Below are 23,118 nucleotides of genomic sequence, written 5' to 3' on the forward strand. Positions count from 1 at the left end.
TCATTCTTTCCTCCTTGTCATCCTCTTTTTGACCTTCCTTGTTAACATTCAGATGAAATGCAGCTTTGCCCCAAAGAACTTGAGGTCTAGTTCAAACATACACACACAAAAAATAGAAAAGCCAGTGGCAGAGGTAGGCAACTAATACCAATTGTAAGCTTTTGCAAATGAGCTTTTCTTTGAGGATGAATTTGAAGTGGGAGAACAAAACTGCTCAGCACTTCAGGCTTGGGGTGGGATGTAAGAAAACGGGAAAGTGAGACTCCCACAAAGAAGAGAGTGGGAGTTAGTAAGATGTAACAAGGAGGCAGAGTCAGAGCCATGAAGACCTGAGGGATGAGCTTGGCCTCAATGGGGAGGGAGAGAAGGAACCCTTGGAGGAATGAAAGAGAAGCTAAACGCAGGGAGAGCCCATCTTAACTCAAACATTGAGCCTTCTTCGCCCTGAAATGGAAGAAATCCACCATGCTACAAATGTTTATCCTTTGGCTGCCCAGTAGCTCTGTGTGGGGGGCTTGGTTAATGAGGAAATGATCCCTAACCAGTGTTTAGTCCAGTCCAAATAACTTCTTACTATCACATGCATAAGCGAGAGGAAAAGAAGGAATCAACTTTTGTAGTTCAAGCTACAGAAACACAATCAGGAAAAGCCCTGCTGGGGCTGTATAGCAGGAATTAATCCAAGAATCTCCCTGAACCAAGTCAAAATATCTGGGCAAAGTCTTTAGATCAGAAGTTTTTGCTTTGTCAGCTGCTGCTTCTCTCCCGTGCTTCAGCAGAGGACAAAATTTAGGAGAGGGGATCCTCTGTCTTTGGTGCTGCATCATCAGTATGTGCTGGTCTCATGCGTTGGTTTTCCCCAGCAAAGAATGAAGAAAAGAAAGAATGGAAAAATATTATTTTAAAGACATACTCAGTTAAATATGTTAAAAAATAGGTAAGGTCTACAGCTAACAGTTTTATTAAGTTACAAAAAAAAAAACATGGAGAGTGCCAGAAGGGGAATTGGCGAACTGTATGTGCCACATCTTCTGGCTCACTTCACTAGTACGTCTCTTTCTACTTTATCCGTTTTTTATATTGTAAAAAACGTAAGGTCTCCATGTCCAAATGGAGGTTTGTAAAGTACCTTGCGCTTTGTGGACCTGTGTTTCACCTCAGCCTGCTGCTCTCCAAGTGTCATTCTAGATCATCTGCGCGTGGGGGTCTCATGTCACCCTCTCAACAGCTTGTGGCTGGAAACTGCCAGCTTACGGCAACTGATGATGTTCTTTAAGGGCTGGCTGAAGACAAAGGGGAAAATCCAGCCATGTCCATGCGTAAATTCTAACTAAGGCATGTGTCATTGATAAACTTTGCTATCAGGGCTCGCTGTTATGCTTTATTTATATCAACTTAAAGCCTGAAAGAATGTCGCTTTGGCTGCCTTTCAAAACATGAAAGCTGAGCATATGTGGATTCATTGAAAGGGAAATTAGTCACTCTTATTGCTTTAGAGAATCCAATCACTTTAAAATTCCTGCAACATCAATATGTCTCCCCATGAAATAAACGCCCCAGAGGATTTCTTGTTTTGAACATTGTCTTAGTGCAACTGTCTGTCTAACTACTAAAGCACAGCTACCCTACTGAAGTATGGAAAAGCGTCTGGAAGTATAGCTTGTTCAATCAAAACGTCTGAAGAGACTTGGAATCAGCACAGTGTTTACATTTTTTCAGTTATCTCCAAGTGCTCGCCGCTAGTAGAAGCTGCCTTTTTCCAGGCAGCCTCACATGTCAAACGGTACTGGAAAAAGCTTGAGAAGAGACCTGCTGTCCTTAAACACTGCAATTAGTAGCACACCTAAAGCTGTTTACTCTTACTCTCACATGAACACATATCCACACATTATTTCCTCAGATTTGCCAAGGTGAGCAGTTTCTCTAGATGTAAGAAGACAGTACACGCCCGGAAGATCAAGTGTTATTGCCATGGTGCATGCAACCCACTAAGGTGATGCAACCCAACTCCTTTCCAAGGGCTCCTCATACTCCATGTGGCCATGACGTGGCAAGCAGGTTGCTGGGACTCTGTTGTAGAAAGTCTTCCCCAGTCTCCCAGCAGATGAATCAGGCTAAGTGATGACAAGTGGCCAAAGAGAACGCTGACACCCATAGTGGCAGAATGGCTTTGGTTGATAGCAGACCGCTCTCTGGCTTCAAGACTGCTTGAAAGATCTCCTTTGTCACCACTGGGGAGAGTGACAAACAGGCTGTTTTCCTCTGGGGTTCTTCCTAGATGTAGAGCTTTGAAGGTAGGCTCTTGAGCATCACTCCTACAGAAGATGTGGGAATGGCAGGCTCAGACAAATTGAGAGGAAAAAAGGTGAGGGGTAAAAGGCCTGTTAATTTGTATTCATTTGTATATCTCGTAGCTAGTTGTTACTTCAGTAAGGCCCAGATCCGGATCTTCTGTGGAGCCTAGGCAAGGAGCACAGCCTTCCTAAGCACCTCCTCTGATAAAGCCAAGGGTGTTTCAGGTTTTAGGTGGGATGAGTGACGCTGTGGTGATATGTTGTCTTTACAGAGAGCCTAGGCTAGGTAGGCTTCTCGCTTAGGCACTCAGTTAAGTACCGTAAATTAGATGGGATGGATCTGAATGACAGAAATAACCCAATGATGTCCTCTGTTTCTCTCGTTCTGTGTCCCTAACTGGCAAGTAGAGCAGACTAGCATACTGGCAGGATGATTTTCATTCATTGCACACACCCACCCTTCCTTCAGTCTGCAGCCTAGGAATAACAACTAAATTGACTTGCTCAAGATAATCTCAGATCTGCTGCTTTTCCAGATGGATGCTTGCTTTAGATGCTTCTTACAAAACTAAAGAAAAATCTGATCAGCCTACTCACTTTTTCTGAGACTTGGTTATGGTCTTGAGACAGAGAATTTCTCAGGAAAACTGACAGCAAACTGCATATATTGAGAGATATATCTAGAACTGTAGTACCTGGAGTGTCACTGTGATTCCCCTCGGTTAGGTGGTTACCCAGACTCACAAGTCTGGGTTCTTTGTGTATTCATGATCATATTATTCACAATTTCAGTTTCCTCACAACATTTAGCATTGGCTGCTTATTTTTCTTCATAATGAGACTCAAATTCTCTAACTATTCTAATATTTTGGCATAATTACCAACCACTGGACTTTTTGTTTTTGAGGAATTTCACAATTGTGTAATTAAAATGAGAGTGATTGTATGGCAGCATAAGAAGCTCTAAGCCACTGAGCCATTGTTTTGGATTTTAAACCAGTTGTTTGAGCTTGTGTTCAGGGCTGTAGTAGCAGCAGATTCGTAAAAGCAATTCAGGAACAAGGTTTCATTAGGCCACTGTTAATAATACAGTCTGCTAAGGTTTTTGATTTGCTCAAAAATAGGTTGAGGAAGCTGAAAAATGAAAGCCTGCCACTAAGAGTCTGAAGCAAACCAGCAAATTAAGTACTGTCTGAAGCATGCAGGTAGCTCCAAAGAAAAATTCCTAGACAAGTTCCTGTGCTTTGCTGGACCTGGGAGCTGGGTGAGCAGCCGAAGGGAAGCATTGACTACCACATGTAAGAGTTCCCCTGGCTCCTGGGGGAAGAACAAGCTGAGGGGGTGGGGGGGGTGGGAAGAGGGGGCAGAACTGGAAGTAGTTTCACTTTCTTTACTTGCCCTTGACTCTAACTGCCAATTTAAATGGCACTGTGGCACATTTTCTCATTGTTTTCAAGTTATTTTTCTCTCACTTCAGAGTAGGTAGGAGAAAAAAATTGGGAATTCATTACCTGGAGAAATACATGCAAAGAACTGCCAAATACACAGTCAGCCCACTGAAGAAAAGTGAAAAATATGTTTCCCTCATTTCTTTAAAGTAGGATTAGTAATATGTGGTGCCTCTGTGCTTCACAGCAGCAGGGATGCTCAGATAACGGTGTGGTTTCTAACCTGAAGGTAAAATATCCAAATGACAAAAAATAAAACCTGATTACAGCTTTCTATCAATCACATCTTTTCTTGTTATATATAACTTACCTACTTATATTTCACATGGAAATTACCTCTCTGGGGTACCCAAGGGAACAGTTATAACTTATCAAAATAGTCACCTGAAGGTTCCTAAGATTATTCTGCTATCTATTAGACTCTATCTAGACTAAGTATGGCCACAAGGGGCCTTTCTTTAAAATCCAGGGCTGAAAGAGTAATTTCTGTTTCAGCAGCAGCCAGCAGGGCCACCCTTTTGCTGCAGCTCAGGATCTAAAAATGTTTTAAAACCTGTGTGTCCTTCACACAAGACAAGTGTAAATTAGGGAGAGAGGCATTGCAAGAAAGACCATGTGAAGCAGAGCAAACAGTACACACAAATTTTATCCCAGCTTTTTGAGCAGGGAGCGTTTGTCACAGTGGGACTCAAGAGGTGCTGATGAGGAGATCGTCATGCCTGGAGTAGCGCTGATGCTGTTCACAGCTAGTCAGTGTTGCCATATCTCACTACTCCTCTGCCCCTGTTTCCACAGGTAAAGTCTGGTAGACCCTGTCTTAGTTCTGCAGTGTACATGGCCATAAAGGAAGTTCATGGTGGTTTTCTCTATCGATAGTAAAAACATTGTTGCTGCTTTTGAAAAAGGAGGGGTAAGGTCTATCTCAAAAAGCCTTTCTCCTAAACCCAGCCCCATAACTTCTGTGCATCCACTCAGGATAGGCTCTTTATTCTTTACCTTATTTAAGGAGAAGCTGTAATTGGTTTGGTCTACTGCTGTCTGTTTGGTAAATGAGGCAAAGTGTAGTTTGAGTTAGTTGATTACAAATATCTGGTGAACTAGTAGAATTTTCTAGGTGTTTATATTTCTAGGCCATCTTCCAGCCAGCTTTCTCAAAGTATTTTGCAGGTGTTCCTGTGGGAATACTCACAAAACCTTTCTTTGGTTGGCAAATTTCATCAGCATCTGTGGGAATAGTGAGAGAAGCTGGGATAAAGAGCCATTTAGACATTGATCAATGGACCAGTGATCTGTTTAAAGCCAAGCACAAATTTAAGTGATTTACCACACCAGGCCTTCAAATCTTTGACAAATGTCATCCAGCAAATTGATGGTAGTACCCATATCTACTACAGCTTTGCCAAGATCAGGCTGTAATTATTATAGCAAAATACTGTTTAATTTAGTAAATAAAATCTGATAAACTGAGAAGAAAAGTGCACTGTTTTTGTGATAGACTGCTGCACATGGAAATCTTGCATGACAGTGGTACAAGATGGGGCTCAACCTGGTCAACTCCTCTGGAGAAAGGACTCTAGACACTGTGTTTGCAGAGAATCTGTGAAGTAGAGGGATGGATGTCTTCTGGGTAAATCCTCTGTTGTGAGGCTATAGAGTTTTTAAAGAGACAAATTTCACCTGATTTCCTGAAGGGTGAAAAACCTTAAGGTATCTCTAGCTTCTGTTACCTAAACTGCAGTGGCATTCAGTAATTCCCTATTAGGCATGGTACAGCCTATTTTAAAATTAATACTTTGTTTCATTAAAGCATATGTTTTAATCCAAGGTTGTTCCACACTAGTTTAGAGGAAAGTAAAAAGTGAATGTCAGCAAGCAGGGCAAAAGAAGCCAATATTCTTGGCAAGTTTTGTTTTCCGGGACAGCCAGGGCTGTCTGCCCTGCAAAGTGTGATGCAAACCTCAGAGTGACCATGCTGCCTTCAGCTAGCTCAACCTGAATTATCCCTATTGATGCCCTTAAATACCCCAGTGCCTTTAGTTTTTTAAATATGACTTGTCTGTTCAGGAAGAACAGTCCTTGTTGTTACATTGGTTCATCAAAGGATGATGGCCTAGAAGTCGGGCTGTTGGGTGTAAGTCTGGGTGCCTTTCATTCCATGTACATCCCTCAAGTTACAAGGATAACCCAATCTCTCAATTTGCTAGTGAAATTAATATAATTCTGAATTACCCTCCTTTTCTCTTTCCCAAAAGGAAGAAAGGAGCTTTCCTTGCTCACTCCATAGCATATTTTGAGAGTCCTGGAGCACATTTTACCACTGTCATTTTTCCTATACTGCTGCACGGCAACACTCAGAGTTGCTCACAACCACAGTATGAGCGCCATTAGAAACAACTGCTTCTCCAGCAAATTCAAGAGCTGAAGTGCTACACTCACTGCAACACTCTTCTCTATTTAAATTTTTTTCTTCCCTCTCTGGTTGGCATGTGAATGATGTAATTTGGTATGCTATATTAATTACAGGAGTAGAAGCCAACTTGAAAATCCTTTAGCTGATGTTTTAATTAATATTTTTTCAAGCGCACATTCTTCATGGTCTAAAATTTAATCTATTTATGCCATTATACCCTCATACTTATAAGAACCAAACCAAACCAGGCCAAGGTTGGTGTAAAATTTAATCTATTTATGCCATTATACCCTTATTATTATAAGAACCAAACCAAACCAGGCCAAGGTTGTCTGTGGTGCTGCCTGGCGTTAGTATTGTGTTTGCTGGGCACTCTCTGATGTCACCTAACCACAGGTACTGGATGCTGTGGGGTAGCTGAGATGTTCTCACAAGGGTGGCATATATGACATAGCCTGAGACCATACCCTTGGCAGCAGAAGCTGGCCCTGAACACTAAGCACCTATGAGTAAGTGCCTGAATAAATTCCTTGCTCTTTGGGTTTGTTTTCTCAGGCAACAAGCTCTTTTGAACAGAAACAATGGATCTGATTCTGCCCTCCCACTGGTATTGCGCTGTTGTGACCCCTCGGATGTGTCAGCTCACGTGGAGGAGAGGCACGCGGTGTGTGCTCCTTTCCAGTGCCTGTACAACCTTGATCACACTGACAATAAATAACAACAAATAATATATCTTCCTTAAGTTCTACTTGTCACATATTTTGGCTAATGATCAAAGAATTAACCTGTTCTATGTTGTGGGGTTTTGGTTGGTTGGTTGTTTTTTTGGTTTTTTGTTTGTTTGGTTTTTTTTTTTTTTTTTTTCCCAGCAGAAGTTCAGATCCCTTAGCTGGTTTCTTCATCTTCCTTTTAATATGTTCAAAAATTAGGGCTGAACCTTGCAAGCTGCCACATGTGCATTGGGAAGTAGCTGACCCAGTGCTCAGCAGGGTCCCTGAGCATGGAAACACCTCTGGCTGCAGCATGAGCCGTGGTGGGGGAGCTGCCCCCAACAGCTATGGTGCAAGAGCCATGCCCTTCTCAGCCAGCAGTTAAACTGCCAAAGCAAGGCTTGCCTGGCCTCCCAGAAACTTGTTCTTGGCTCTCCACGTGGAATGAGGGACTGTCATCCCTCATCCCTTACCCATGGCGTGAGGGGCACGGGGCCCAGAGCGTGGCCTGCGTGCTGTGGGAGTCAGCTCCGTGTGTAACAGTGCAGCCTGTTGCATGGTGTACACTCTTTTTCACTCTCTCTGTGCCTGGAAGGAGAGTGATATTCCTGGCTTTTTTGCCTGGTTTCACAGCCATATAATTGTACAGGGTTTTTACCCTGGCCAGTGTGATTACAAAGGAAATGGTGCAGTAGCCCCTCAAATGGAGGGAAAAGAGCAAATCAAAACACACACCAGCCTCCTTAGCCAGAGTGCCAACTACCACAGAGTTGGCGAAAATGCCGTGCATGTGATTTTGCTCCATGTGAAAATGAAGGGAAGGGAAATGAAAAAATATACCACCATGTCATTTAAAAATGTGTACCTACAGAGTTGAAGCAACCACGAGTGATGCTGTGCAGATGGTTTTTCTCTTGCCAGGGAGAAGTGTAGTGGGGCCAGAGTCTTTTAATCTGTCGTATATATAACCTAAGATTTACAGTTGGAATCAGACTTGAAAATGTAAATGGATTTTCAATTGCAGAGTCTGCTCCATCATAATGGCTTTCATTCAAAGCTTTGTCTGGGCAGAACAACAGCTGTTCTGCCTGTGTTTTTTTCTTGTTTTATTTTATTTTTAGATTTTTCTCATATATAAAATGCCAGGAGATGGACGCAGACTAAGAGACCCTGTGATGATGTCTGCTAAATAAATAAAGTGCTCCTAGTGATACCGCAGTGAAACTATGTTTAAAAAGTGTTCATTATCTGGCATTGCAAAACACAGAAGGAGAGAGTTGATTTTAGCAAGTGAGGAGTCCTGACCCAGACTTTTGACCACCTTCCCAATCCTAACATGGCTAACCTGGTTAAAATGGGATGCAGGGATCTGATCTGCCTTTGAAATTGGCTTTTCACTTGAAATCACCTGCTGGTGACTGTTGAGAGTTACCTGGAAGCTCCAAGTTTTGCCCCTTAATTTTAAAAATTGGGAAAAGCCAGTGATCACTCGTTTAAAAATACCACCTTTAAAACGCTCTTGGGTATGTGAAATTGAACTGTCTCTGGTGTTTAAACTCAACAATTGTTTATCTGTTTTCTAAAACTAAACTAAATCTTTTTTTTTTTTTTTTTAGCAATTCCTCTTGTTCAACATCTGTATATTTCTGCTGCTGTTTATTATGATTATTAAAGATGCATGTTTGACTGTTCATGAAGTGCACCTGTTCAAATGCAGATATCAATGAGAGTCTAGTACAGAAACAGGAGTTACAACTCCAAATACTGTTGTGGACCTATTTACCGCTGCAGACATTGTTTTGTTGCCTGGAGACCTTCTGTATGTTCTTGCTTTAATCTTTCTTCCAAAGTTGAGATCTGTATTTTTAATACAGCTGGAAAACTAGAAAATATTCTGTGTTTCAAAACTTGTGTAGGAGGAAAAGGACATTTCGAAAAAAACAACCAACCACCAAAACAAAAGCCCAAACCCAGCTCCCTGGAGGCCTGGAGCCATCAGGAATTTTTGTTTGTGCTGGGAAAGTAGTACATGACTTCAAGCACCAACTGAACTGAATGACATGCTTCTCTTGCAAGGCAAGGATGTATTCTTTTCAGAAGCAAGAATGGGAATTACAAGCACCACGAGGGTACCCTGTTACATTGTTTCTGAGAAGAGAGCTCCTCTGTGGTTGATGTTACTAGAAACCACGATGAGAACATCAGGGTTCATATTCCTCCTCAATTATTCTCCATCTATTTCTCTTCTCCTTCCTATCTGTCCCTTTCTCTTTTTCTCTGGTCCCTTTCTGTTCTCAATTCTTCTCTTTTTACATTTTTTTCTCTCTTATCTCCCACAATTTCTTTGAAACACTTCAGGCATGCAGGGTTGCCCCTGCCCATCAGAAGATGGACCGGGGACAAGGCTGTACCTACAGTTAGGTTTGCTTCCACTAGCAGATAGCAGTAAGCTGTCTGGTGTTCAAGTATCAGTTCATGCTGTTCTCACAGGCATTAATCCAGGAACACTGTTTGCCTGCTACAGTGGGATACTGCGATGCCAAGGGATGTTTTGTCTGATTTCCACTTCCAGGCTTTTATTTTGACATTTAAAAAAAGTGGAAAAAAATACATTGTTGGCATTCAGAAAAATAATTCATCATCTGTTTTATATGAGTGCGGGTAATAGAGCTGGAATTAAGGAAATGTCATCTTTGCAATATGCCCAGACTTCTGAATGAGAGGGATTCCCGAACAAACTTCTTCCAAAGTCACATTTCAGACTTGCAGCTTCCACCAGCAGGACCTCTGGCAAGGCTGGCAAGAGCATGACTGCGAATGTGGGGAGTTTGGAAGCAATTCTCAGAGCCTGGAACCACACCAATGTCTGAGCCACGGATTTCTCCTCAGGAGGACAGATAGATCAGAGAAAGTAGAAGTCACACATTAATGTCTGAGTCAGAGATTTTAATCTCTTGAAGATCAAGGGCCTATGTCTGACCTGCACTTAGATTTTGCTCTGGCGTAAAACCAGAATAAGTGTGCTTAAGCTCAGACCTACAGACTAATTTCTCAAATGGCTTGTAAAATGCAGCACTACCTTATAAAAAGCCATGCACTTCTAACCTACTCTAATTCAGCAAAACACCACCCTCACACCCATTTTGTTGTTCCCTGTCCTCTAGCAGTACTAGCAAGAAAAAGTATGGAAACTTCCACCATTTAGCCAGAAGCCTGGCCTGTCCTCAGATAATCCCTTGTGGGGCTAGACGGTGGGACCAGAGCCAGGCTCTGTCGTCAGGGCTCCCCAGCTGGTCAGAGGGATGTGTTTGTTCCCAACTGTCCCTTATTGCATCTCAGGATGAATGGCTCCACACTGACCACTGCAATTGCATGACAGTCCCAGGAGAATTGCTATTTAAGCCTAAGGATGGCACTGGAATGAGAAGAAATATGTCTAAACTGGACATAATTGCATTCTCGCTGGTTATTAAAGGAAGGTTCCTAACCAAGTTTTTGAAGAGCAGCCAAAATGATTAATGTGGCAAAGAATCCCCTAATTATTTTTAAAGTAGAACTTGCTACGTTTTTTTGAGGATCTATTGGAGTCAGTAGTCCCAGCAGTCCTCTAACCTGCTTTCCTCTGATCAAGGGGTCTCTTGGTAACTTAGTGTCATTTGTTAGCCCTTATCTACACAAGACATTGCACCAGCAGCAGAAACGGATGCCTCCCGTATGCCTGGTGATGTGGGAGGGACATCATTCTGTTTAATTCTGAGCTGAAAAGACCTCCCCTTTCCTGCACTGAGGTCTGTGAAAATCAATTTGCTCTACGCCAATGTTGGTTTCATTAGAAAAAGTCACCTCCAAAAATCACCTCCCCAACATACAAAAACAGACCCCCCACCCCCAAACTGAGACATCAAAATGAATCACACTCTAGAAAACCTTTTTCCTCCAGTCACAAAATGCTACTGGTGATACTTACATTCCTCTGGGAAGCCCTTTGGGTAAGAAAATCCTCACCACATGCAAGATCTTCTCTAAAAAGAGTATTATTTGCCCAGTGATTTGCTTTTAGTGTTCTGATATTAAACAAAAATAAATCTATACACAAATTTTGGAGTGTTACACTGAGTTTATTTTGAAAAAGAAATCAAAGAATGTTTTTTTCATCTCTGAGCCAGATGGAAAGAAAAAACAAATGTATTCCACCCTAAGAAAGAAAACACATGAGAACCTTAAAAAAATTTTTTTTAGCCAAGTTTTTTTTTTCTTTTTTTTTTTTTCATTGAACAGCATGGAAAAAGTGAGGTGGAGATGGTGAATGAACAAACAGGCTCTGGTTTTAGGAAGGCACAGTTTCTGGGTAACAAGGGTTTTGTCTGTAAGGCACTGTCCCATCCCTAGATAACGCAAACTACCTCTGAGTGAGTGTGGGGAAGTGCAGAACCTGCTCTGGGGGCAGCTGGGTGCTCACGGGGGGAACAAACATCTCCAGGGTGCCCAGAGACACCCACAGAAGTGAGGGGGGAAGAAGAGCAATGCAAGTCTGGAGGCAGGAGCTGGAGACATTTTGTTCCCTTTGGATGCTACATCTGCACGAGCTGCTCTGCTTTTAACTGAGGAAGCTGCACAGGGGAAAAGTGGTTTTGTTTCCACACGCGTGAAGCGACTCGGCCGCCTTTCCCCTACTCGATGCAGAGTGGTTTCCTCCGACAGCCAGCGGCTGTCCTCAGATCAGCTCCTCGCCTTGCCAGGCATCAGAGACCAGTTCCTGCTACTTGCTAAAAACAGAGGAGCTACTTGCTGGGACCAGAAAACTAAAAGAGGAGGTCAGCCATCCGAGAGAGAGAGAAATAGTGAGATCGGATTAGCCCTTATAAACAGACGATTTAAGATAGATGCAGTAATGGCTAATCTAGGGACTGATCCTGCTCTAATTGAGTCAAGGCATCCATCACTTAGGGGTCCATCTGAGGTATTTTGTGTGCTAGGTCAGTGAACTGAAAGAGCGAATTCTTGCTTCTTAAGACCTTCTTAAAGGTCTTGTTCAGCTCAGACCTTTAAAACCAAGTTTCTAGCACCTAGTTTCTGCAAGAACAATACACTAAAACTGCAATTAAGGGATAAAATAGCCACAGTCATGCTTAGAACTGGGGTAGTGTGAGAAAGAAGGCTTTAATGAAAATAATTTTCCTTAGTTTGATTTTTAATACCTATGAATGCTTCTGGCTCCACATCTCTGATCTCCACATCTCTGTTGGTTGCACAAGCACACACAGAGTAAACAACATTCACTTCCATGTTTCTTCTCAGTGCTTCCTGTATTGGAACATTTGCAGGTATTATTTATAGACATCAAAGGGGATGAGAGTATGAGACTTATAAGCTCTAATCAGCTGAAGGTGTTTCCAACTAAATTAATGAAATGAGTAAGAAATGACATTAAGAAACCCAGCACTGTATGTAAATCACAGCGACTTTGCACCCTTTCTGCCTTCCCCTTCCCTTCTTGCAACAGTCCCAGTGCTTGCCAGGGTATATGAACTTGCATTTAGTTTGATGTAAAACTAGAAAAAAGAATGATGGAAATGTGTACTCAGTATGCCATGTTGTAGTATTTGTACATAAGAAGAAAAGCCAAAACTTGAGCTGGAACAAAATAATTTCATCTCTCTTAAAGCTTTCCATACAACCTGCATTATTGTTCAAACCATACAGAAAGCAGATTTAATGGGGATGTTTTCCAGACCCCATGTGGCAGCTCTGACTTTCATGACAATTTCATGGCCCTTTCTGGTGTCCTGCTTGCATCCCTGCCAACCTCTCCTTTCTGTGACAGGCTCCTGAGCTGTCTTAACACTTTCCCAGTCCTCCCAGTGATTTCAATCTTTGTTGCCATTTGACACCTCCGTTTCCCTCCTGCAGGAATACCGCATCAGAAGGACGGTCTGTCTCAGTCTGCCTGGCTGCTCATGCCGGATTTTAAGGGTAACTGGACATGCCAGGCACATAACTGCAGCATCCTTCTCCAGCCAGTTTTGCCCAACAGCTACACTCTTTGCTTCAAATGCGTGAACAGAAAGCTTGAGCACAGGCATGCTTCATTTCTCAATTAAAGGTGAGTAAGTAGAGCATTACTATAGATAATTACAACCCAGCTTTGAAATTAATTTTGAAATTAGTATTGAATTCACAAACATATTTCATCCCTAAACTGTCCTAGTTCAGTGGTTATTTCCATGCTCAGGCCACCCAACTGCCTGTAGTGTAGCATAGTTGCTGTGCTAGTTTTCAACAAACAAAGCAGCTATCACTGATAAACAGCCATTTCTGTAACCTCATGCAGGCATAAGTACAGCTATAGCTGTTGATCACCACTGCACAGAAAACCTCTTTAGAGGGACTGGAGGACACTGTATGGCTCTTGGATCATCTCATCTCGGTACATACCATCACCACTATTGCTGAAGGAAGAGAAGGATGAAATCAGGGCAAGGAAACAGTACAGGTGGGGCTTACAGAGAGTTTTCTCATTAACTTATTTTGTCGACAGGAGTCTATCACATCAGTAAAAAGCAGGAAGATTGTAATTTAATGTGGCAGATGCTCAGAATGGACTTATTTCACGTAAATAAGCCAACATTCAAAACAAAGGTAGTAGTGCTTCCAATTCGGTGTGGCTCCACAAAGCTCCACTCACCAGGGCTTGTGAGGCTCTCTGGGTGTGCACAGTAATAGTTTTGCACCTCATTATCCAAAAATAGCAGTTAACATTATCTCCACAGGCAATGTGTAAATATATATGTAAACAGTATAGCATGTATCTACACAACAACTCCCAGGTACAGCATGACAGAGTGTATGGCAGAATCATGTTGTATTCAAAACCTGATGAAAAATCAGAAAGAAAAGTTTCAAGAAGTCCAGACTGTCTGAAAAAAAGCCCTGCCTCCAAGATGGTGACACAAGGTTTCTGCAGCTGTAATACACAGACCTTTCACTTTTAATTAAATATACGCAATTTTGATATTGTTCCTGTCTCATATCTAATACGCACCACAGGACAGATTCTCAAATGTAACATTTTCTGTATTTTCCTTAAGAAATTTATAGGTAAGAAGCCACACCCCCCGCACGAACGCTGGAGGGAGTGTGAGATGGAGGAAAGTAGCATTCTTTAATTGGTTGGTCTTAGGAGCTATATTTAAAAATCTGAAGTACAAAATCTTGTCTCTTTCCAACAGAGCTGAAGTACTTCAACAAACTTATCTGCATTCAGCCAAGGTAAATGGCAGGTCAGGAGGAAATGGGAAAACAACTCTCCTTCCCAAGAATCCAAAACTTCGTGGTGTAGCATGTGGCTGTGCAGAGAGTATGAAAACTGGGAACTGAAACCAGAGTTAATAACTTTAAGTGGTTGCTAATTTTTAAAATTCCTGATAAGCAGCACTGCTGCCTAGACAACAGCTCATGGGACAGTGGAGGAAACTGGCTGGGTGATGAAATAATTTCATTAGCCACACCGCTTTGTTTTACAGAATATTTTATTTTCTAGTTTGTTTGGGAGAGAAGTACTGGTCCAAGAAAACAGAGAGATCGATTTACAAAGCACTTGGGAGAAGTGCAAGTTGATTAGACTTTTCTGAATATGGCATATTTTTCTTACCAAATATTGAAATCTATATTGAAATCTATACCAAATATTGAAATTTAATTGAAATTAAAAAGAAACATATTTCAGTGTGTGCAGCTCCTTAGTTTCTGTTTTCATAAAATCCTTCATCTGGCTTGACTTGCAATATGGGTAGCATGTACTGGTGTAGAATTCCTCACAAGAACAAAGAAGGAATTAAAACATTTCAAAATCATTCTTAAAAGTTGTTGATTTACTTCTGTGGCATTTTCTCATGAGTAGAAGGTAGGCAGGACAGCAGGCAGACAGGAAAGCAGGCAGGCTGAAAAGAGGGAAAGTAGGCAGGCAGGAAGCCAGGCAGGCAGAAAGGGGAAAGCAGAAGGCAGGCAGAAAAAGCAAGAAGGCAGGCAGGAAGGAAAGAAGGCAAGCAGGCAGGTAGGCAGGCAGGAAGGAAGATAGGAAAAGCATTTATTAACATAGTACCCCGATGGAACACTGGTTGTGATCAGAGCTATAATGAGTATCTAGTCCTTAGTCAACTTAATTGTTACACACACAGACTAGACTGCATATAATAAGGAAAACACTATCTAAAATCTGATTTAAAAGTTATTTAACCAGAACAAATCATCTGGAAAAGTACAAATATTTCTAACTGGAAAAATATTTCTCTATAGCTGAGCTAGGCCTGACAGCAAACCTTAATGAGTTATTAGTACCTTTATTGTTTTCTTTGGCCCCTGTGCACTATATTTGTAAAAAAAAGTCAGTAAAAAAGAGAACAATTGTAAAAAGCAAATATTTTGTACAAAAATACAAAGTTTTAAAAGCTCTTAAAAGTATATTCCATATTATTGATAAGAGTTGGACTATATATATATATTTATATAAAATCTATATATTCGTGTATCTGTATAATTTTCCTACATTTGGGATTTTAGCAAATGAAACATACTGTTTACACAGTTGCTTTATATGTTTTTCTATATGAGTGACCAACAGTCTTACTCAGATTGACAGAATGTCTTTTCTCAGAAGACACAAGTTGCTTTTGTATATGGTTGCTGGTTGGGAAGAAAATCTATAACAGAATTAGTCCAACAGTATTTCCTGATGCTGTGGGTTGAAAGGCCTCGAATAATTTCAGAATGCTGGATGAAAGTTGCTGCTGAATTCCTTTATGCGTTTAAACCAGTTTTCAGTGCTTTTGTTTTTTGTTGTTTTTTTTTTTTTTTTTTTTTTTTCAATGTTGGTAGGCAATGTTGCTCTCTCCCAGGATTTTCTTCTTCTTTAAGTAAATTTCCATAATGTGTAGGTATCTGTAAAGTCACAGCCTATTACACTCCAAATATTTGCCCTACAGTATGAGAGGAAAAAAAAACAACAACAAAGAGAAAAAAAAATCATGTAAAAAGCCTGTGAAGATTAAATGCATTTCCAAAAAGCAAACTTACAGAGATCAAATTTAAGTGGACTCACATTCACATCCTATAAGTCCTAGAGGATAAATATTTGTAAACCATGAAATTTTCTTAAAATAACAAATACATGTTGGAAAATGAGGGCAAATTACATTGTTACTTACACACGGTCCTTCACTCTGCACATCCAAACAGTTATACACACACCATGCTTGTTCAGCACTTTGTTTTGTTTTGTTTTAGAGGGGCATTTCTCTGGATAGGATGTAATTTTGCCTCTAGCTGACATTTCTGTCTGCCTTCACTGAAATTCAGCCTACAGGTTTGCAACTGGAGCAGCCAGGCACCCTTGGCAAAGCAGTGTTTAAACAGGTTGTATGGAGGAGACGATGTTTTAGGCAGAACCCCACTGTGAACACAAATACCACCTAGCTCCATGGTGACAGGACCAGGCTCTAAGCATCCATGTGAACCACCTGCTCTCTGCCATTGCAGAAACGCCTGTATAATCAGAAGGAGCTGCTTCGTGGCAATCACCTGAGTGACTGCTGGGCCACATTGGCAGTTCATGAGTCCTTCACTCCAACTGCAACAGATGAGTTGCTTGTGGCCTGGGGACCTGGCCTCTCAGCCCTAGGGGACTTCTCCTGGCAGCAGTGAGAATTTTAAGACTTCCTTAGCAGTCACCAAGTGCCTCCTGTTGCACAAACTCTCAAAACTGAGTCATCTTGTTTTTTGAAGGCTGGTCCCTGAGCAATCTTAAGGCCAGCTTTCCCCCCTTGTGTGGCCACTGAGTCTATAAAAACAGCTTAATCTGTGACTAGGCTCTGGAGTACATGCCAAATCATGCCTGAAATTTTGGGTATGCTTAAAGTCTACAAGAAATGGTCAAGATGCAGAGCACATCATGGATACAGCCAGCTTTGGAGGCTGCTCCTTCCGAGTACAATAAATCCAGAATCTGCATCATGAAGAGTATAAGAAAAGCACATGTTGGGCTGGATCTGAGTAGAAGTGCTCCATGTGTGATTCCCCCTCTTCCTCAACAAGGCACTGCCATACCACCTAGCCTGGATCTTCTCCTCTTTAGCTGTGGAAAATTTACTATGGGTAGGGTGAAATAATCAAACCAAGTGCCTTGCTTACCTTTGTCCATGTCTTTTTCACAAATGAAATTGTTAACATCTTCACAGTAGAAGTCATTCCAGAACCCAGCATAGATCAGCCCAGCACAATCTTCCCCTGCCTCGTGCCCATGGCTCCAGTTATCAGGTTGCCCAGTTTTCCAGTTTCTTTCAACCAAAAATCAAAAGATATGATTGCACAACACAGCACACATGACAGTTTTTCACCACAAGAAATTAACGAAAACATCATGAGATCTGTTCTGAACGGGAAATACACGTTGAAACAAACAATACATGACTCTTGCTGAAAATGGAAAACAGATGTATCACAGAGCAGGGAATCTATTCAGCCTTGGGCTGCCAGAATTCATAGACCTAAAATTAGACCGATGAACTTTATTTTAGTTTCTGAATGCACATGCACATGCAGTGGGAGTGCTCCACACTCCATGTGAATTGCCCTAAGCCTGCAAAGCCTGCGTGCTGCGTTGCTGCTGGCCGGAGGGACCGAGGAGTGCTGGCTGGCCCCCAAGCGCTGCCAAGATGGCAGCCCCCTGCCATGGCGCACCGCAGAGGCACTCAGGCCTCTGACCGCACCGAGGCGGGCCTCTTGGGAGGAACAGCAAGGATTTATGCGTCTTATGGACCCATGCTTGGATGGGAAGTGAATTTCTGGACTTGTAAGGAATGTACAAAGTATACAGGCACATATCTTTTGAGATCTTTAGCTTTGATGGTGAAACTTAACGCAGCATGTAAAAAGCTTGCAGCAACTGTTTCCTCATCTTGTTTTTGTTTAATAAGTGAGAAACGATTCCAACTTCAGGACTTAAAAGTTCCATTTTCCTGAAGAAACAGGTTGTTGAAGGGACTTTGTGATTACTGGCTGATACAGTCCATGCTCAGCTAAAAAACTCGCCTGCCTGATGCAGAGTGTTTGACCAGACACCTGGGAGGACATACAGCTTTGCAGAAGTAATGAAATACTTTGAAAATCGGTAACTGACAGCTCTGAGGTTACAACAGGGCACCTAAAACAGCAGTGTAGTGGAAACCTATTGAAAGCAGCAGCCAAAGTGGGAATCAGTCACAGTGCTGCCATAAAGAGAAACAAAGATCAAAATGGGGAGGCAGAAAAAGGGAAAAATATTCCGGCTTGTTTGAAATGCATCTGACTTTTTCCATGTTTCTCATCAAAATGAACACCAATGAGATCACAGCTAATCATTTTGTAACATCTGACTGACTGCAGTCTGTTCTGGAGCACAGCATGCTCAGCTCTATAAACTCTTTAGTCCACTCCTCAGTATTAAAAATTTGGGTGGTTGCAATCTGTTCCATTTAGGACAAATTAGGTGTAGCCCTAGGATTCCTGGGGAGCTGCCAATTCAGTGCTCAGCTGGCTTTGGCCGTAGACATCCTCGTTTCATGCATTTTCCTTACGTTTAATGCTTTTCACTTGGATTAGGGTTTTATCTAAAGGCTGGTCATTTTTTATCAGAATGAGAGCTCTATTTATAGCCACTTGTAATGCAAATAAGGAAAATTCAAACCAAGACAGCAAAACTGTCTGTGCTTTCCATCTCAACTTTGTAATAAGAGTCAGGAGCAAATGTTTTGGCAAGAAACACTGCGCTGTGTAGTTATGTGATTCTTTCATTCAACATTCGGTTTTCTTCCTGGCAAGGAAAGAAAGCCTTGTGCATGGAGAAGGGAGAGACAAAAAAACAGTTCAACAGCACCCTCAGTAATGAATTATTTCATTGACATCTACAACCCTCTGGATCCACTGGATAATTTCTAGATGCTGCTTTTAGAAGTGTCAGCAAGAGTTGTAGCATCTGTGGAAAATAAACATAATTGTTTTTTATTTACATACGTGTAAACCGGTAAGGATCCATCCAGCCATTTCCATTCATTTTCCTTCTCTGAATCCGTTAGTCCAATCCAGAAGCTGCCTTTCCCAAAAATCTGCCTTTTTATCCATTGCTGTAGAAGAAAGATAGTCCATAATGAACAAACACAACTGTCTTTGGAGCCAATAAGCTACTCTGGTTTCAGGACCATCTTTATTATCATAATAGGAAGTGCCAGATAAATTTTTCTAAGCTGAATATATGTTTCAGGAGTTGGCCTTGCGACTCCTTGCCCACACTAGAATCCATCACAGTGTTTGCATGTGAGGTAGAGAGAGATAGGCATGAAAATTAGGTTGACATAAAGTCACAGCCAATGTCTCATATATACAAATTGAAAAAAAACCCAAAAATAAGCAGTTGTGTCTTGACATCCCCACTGCTATGCTGAACAGTAGTAAAAGTATAGTTAGATTTATAGTTAGATTAAAAATATTTTTGGGTCACAGTGGTCTTAGGCTGCATGTATTAAATCAGACAATTTGAAATTAAATTATATTCACCACTGCAAAAAGTACATTTTGGATAGTATGCAAGGCATAATGGACTCCATCTTTAAAGGCTCAAAACTCCTACAACTCTTGCCAGCCCTTCTGTCTTCTCTGTGCCCACCACCTTCAAGGTCAGCACCAGCTCTGCTCACACTGCCCTTCTGCACATGGAGAAGCTGCTGAGCAGGCAGAGGGTGGACAAAATGCTAACTGGAGTCAATCCCCATGTCTACTTCACTATATAAATTCATGATGCTCTCAGCTTCCCACTTGCCTTGTGGCTTCCACATGTTGAATAACTTCAAACTCTGTCCTTGAAAAACATAAAGAGAAGGTAATTAATTACCTGCTCCTCTTTGTTGTTTATGATAACCAAGCGTGATGCCTTCTCTTCACAGAATAACTTTGCCTCTTCAAAAATTTCTCTTTCAATTGAAAAGTAGTAGCACTTTTCTGTATAGTTCTTCCAATGAGGAGAACAACCTGTGATGTGAATTTTTCATGTTAAACCCGTTACTGGTAACTCAATGGGCCAGTGGTTACTTTCTGCATAGGGCCAGTAATAAGTGGAGGACCCCATACCCATCTACAGCATGCTGCCACCTAAAGTACTTACATACACCTTGGGAATTTACTTATTAGGATTCCGACTCTGTGAAATCAAGGCTAAACTGTGTGATCAAGGGGATTATTTATTACTCATGCTACTACTGCCTTTTCTTTAGTCATAAACATTAACTTGAATCAGTTTCAGGTCATCATAAGGAAGACCAACAGGTATGGCTTCACTTAACAGGGCTCTTTGTGGTGAAGTCTAGAGATTTAGTCTAAGGTAGCAGAGGTTATCTAAACCAGTAACTAAAAGTAGTGAGCACCCTCCATTACGTACATTTATATCTCAGTAAAAGATGCATGTGACATGTTGATAGCTTACCATTATCCTCTGGCTCTGATGTAGGTTCACTTTGTAGTGCCATTGGCATCCCTGGACCTGGTGGCCCTGGTGGGCCTGGTGGACCCTTTGGACCAGGCATCCCAGGGACTCCAGGTAGCCCAGGTAGTCCTCGAAGTCCTGGTACCCCTGGCTCTCCCACAGTTCCTTGCAGGCCTTGAAGTCCCGGTGGGCCTTGTAGCCCAGGTGGACCATCTTTGCCTTGTGGACCTGGTGGCCCTGGGTCTCCGCTTGGTCCAGGCAGACCCGTCTTGCCAGGAGAACCTCTCTGACCTTTGGAACCAGGCGATCCTCTTGAACCTTTCCCTCCTTTTTCTCCTGGTGGCCCAGCTGGCCCAGGTGGGCCCTTCTCACCTGCAGGTCCTGGTGGTCCAGGCTCTCCTTTCTCTCCTTTTTGTCCTTTTAGACCAGCGGGGCCAAGAGGACCTTGAAGGCCTCTGTCACCTTTAGGTCCCCTCGGACCAGGAGGGCCTGAAACAATGTAAGCATGCAAAGTGGGGATACGGACAGAAAACAAAACAAAAAGACCACGTGGGGTCCTTGTTTAATGTAGCTCAGACCAGCAACGCTGGAAATTCAACACTGTGAAAACTGGGCTAATAGCTACTTCGAGCAGTGCTTGTAAAAGTATGTCTGCTTCTCAAGTGCTATATGCCATTGATCTTTCCTCAGCCTACATGAAATACAGGATATAGAAGAAAACAATCTAATACACCATGTCCTGTGAACTGGACAGTGACACCATGCCCCTGGTGACCAGCCAATGTGCCAGTGCCTGCAAGACACACTGTGCTGTTGATGCATGTGGTCCTGCATGTTGATGCTTCCATTCCCTCACTCTGCTACGCTCCCTTTTCCTTCTAGCCCCATCTACATAATTTAACACCAAGCTACATAATTTAATAAATGCCAATCTACATAATTTTAATTCCTCCAGAGATAAATTCCTAAACTGGAGTAATTTAGGCCTGGTTGAAATGAGAAAGGTTAAGGTTACTGACATGTAATCTTGGCTTTAATTCAGCCTCAGTTTATTTGGAACAATGGATTTATATTTGTGATTAGAGTTTTAGGCCTGACTGGTTCACATCAGGTTGGAAATATGAGTGTTCTTTTCATTTGGGATAATATTTGGCTGGGAGAAACCTCCTAAACTTGATGCTATTTATTTCTGGAGAAAATAAAATATCCCAGGATTAAAACCTAAGCAAAGTAGGATGTTTTCTGGCAGACTAACAACTGGCTTAAAGTGAAATAGCAACTTGTTTTGCAGTAAGGGTGGACCTTTCTGGGAATAGACATTTCCTCCTTAGCAGGGATTGGTTTCTTGAGGCTCCACACCTTCACTAGCTTATTTTAGAAACTGAATCAAAAGCAGATCCAGTCAATTAGAATAAAATTTTGCTAAGTCAGAACCTTCTTTCCTATGATCCCCATTCTAGCTATGTAAAGAAAGCATAGGAAAATCAGTAAGGAAAATTCAAGTTACATTTACATTTCCAAAGTTTGGGATTAGGTAATGGAAAACCCCAGGACTCTGTACTAGCATGCACTAACTTCCACAGAACTAAAGAAGTAATTCAAGCAGGAATTTGGCATAGACCATTATAGGCATCATTAGGGAAGCTGCATACCTTGTAGGATAGTGAAGTTCTTGATGAGCTGGCCATGTTTGGAATCTACCAGCTTCATTTCTTCCATGATTACTGACAAATTGGCAACTTCAACATCTAACCTTGACCTCATCAAATCCTGTTGCATCTTGAGAGATGCAGAGTCTAAGCGAATATTGGCTAGTGTGCTGTTCATAAAAATCAGCTCATCTGAATGTTTACTTAAGGTGTCTGTACAAGTTGTCCTGACCTCATTGAGATTGCTAGTCAGTGTCCGTAGATGATGAGCAGTGTAGCTGATGTTGCTAATGATATTGACTATATCAGTTTCGAAAACCTGGAACCTCTCTTCTAGCTGGTTGAATTTGGCAGACGTTCTGTTTTCATATTCTTTATGCTGTTCCTGGAGATCCTTTAGATTTTGTTCATTGGCTTGGGCAATTGTAGTGATGTTCTCCATTTGCCCACTGAAGGAGCTGAGCTGATTGTTCATGTCTTCAAGTGTATCATTGTTAGCTTTTGCCAATGCTGAGTTGTTGGTGGCCAAAGTCTGTAAATTTTGTACTTTCTCCTTAAGCCAGTCGGTGTCCTTCCGGGCTTGAAGGACAACCTGCTGCAGATTTTGAAAGTCATTCTTGATTCTTAGAATAGCCAAGCTTGTATCTTCCATTGACTTCTGCAGGACACTGATAAGATTTCTTTGTTGTATTTGTGTCAGGTTTAAGTTGTTCATGTTCATGATGACCACGTTATGAGAATGTACTTGGTTTTGCAAGTTTGTTTGGATATTACTTGTGTCTTGTTGAAGATTGTTGATATACCCAGTATATGCCTGAAGAGTCTTATTGACACTGATGATCATGAAAGAGTTACTATCTAAGGCACTTCTCATTTGGCTCTGTCTATCATCTAATACATTTCCAGATTCTTGCAGCTTCTCCAGTGTATCTTTGTTTCTGGTAGTTTTCTCTGCAATGTCATGAAGCTGCTGACGAAGAGCCAGAATGTCAGATCTGAAGCTAGACAGTTCAGTGTTAGTATTCATGGCTTTTTGTCCAGCTTGGTCATCTGTTGTACAGGAAAAAAAATTTGAAAGGCTTTAGGATGAGCTTTTTAAA

The 23,118-nt window shown here is 41.7% G+C and overlaps 1 protein-coding gene across 1 annotated transcript in view; it reads right to left on the minus strand.

Moving 5' to 3' along the window:
• Nucleotides 1–14,373: 14,373 nt before the first annotated feature.
• COLEC12 (collectin subfamily member 12) overlaps nt 14,374–23,118 on the minus strand; it is a 98,374-nt gene continuing 89,629 nt past the window's right edge. The window contains exons 5-10 of the mRNA XM_042798126.1: nt 22,022–23,068; nt 20,370–20,858; nt 19,782–19,918; nt 18,908–19,017; nt 17,048–17,193; nt 14,374–15,837 (exon numbers count right to left, since the gene is read on the minus strand). Coding sequence (XP_042654060.1) covers nt 15,818–15,837; nt 17,048–17,193; nt 18,908–19,017; nt 19,782–19,918; nt 20,370–20,858; nt 22,022–23,068 — 1,949 coding nt within the window. The 3' untranslated portion in view covers nt 14,374–15,817. The remainder of the gene's footprint in view (nt 15,838–17,047; nt 17,194–18,907; nt 19,018–19,781; nt 19,919–20,369; nt 20,859–22,021; nt 23,069–23,118) is intronic.

This window comes from Tyto alba, unplaced genomic scaffold (assembly GCF_018691265.1).
Source record: "Tyto alba isolate M040663 unplaced genomic scaffold, T.alba_DEE_v4.0 Super-Scaffold_27, whole genome shotgun sequence".
Lineage (NCBI taxonomy): Eukaryota > Metazoa > Chordata > Aves > Strigiformes > Tytonidae > Tyto > Tyto alba.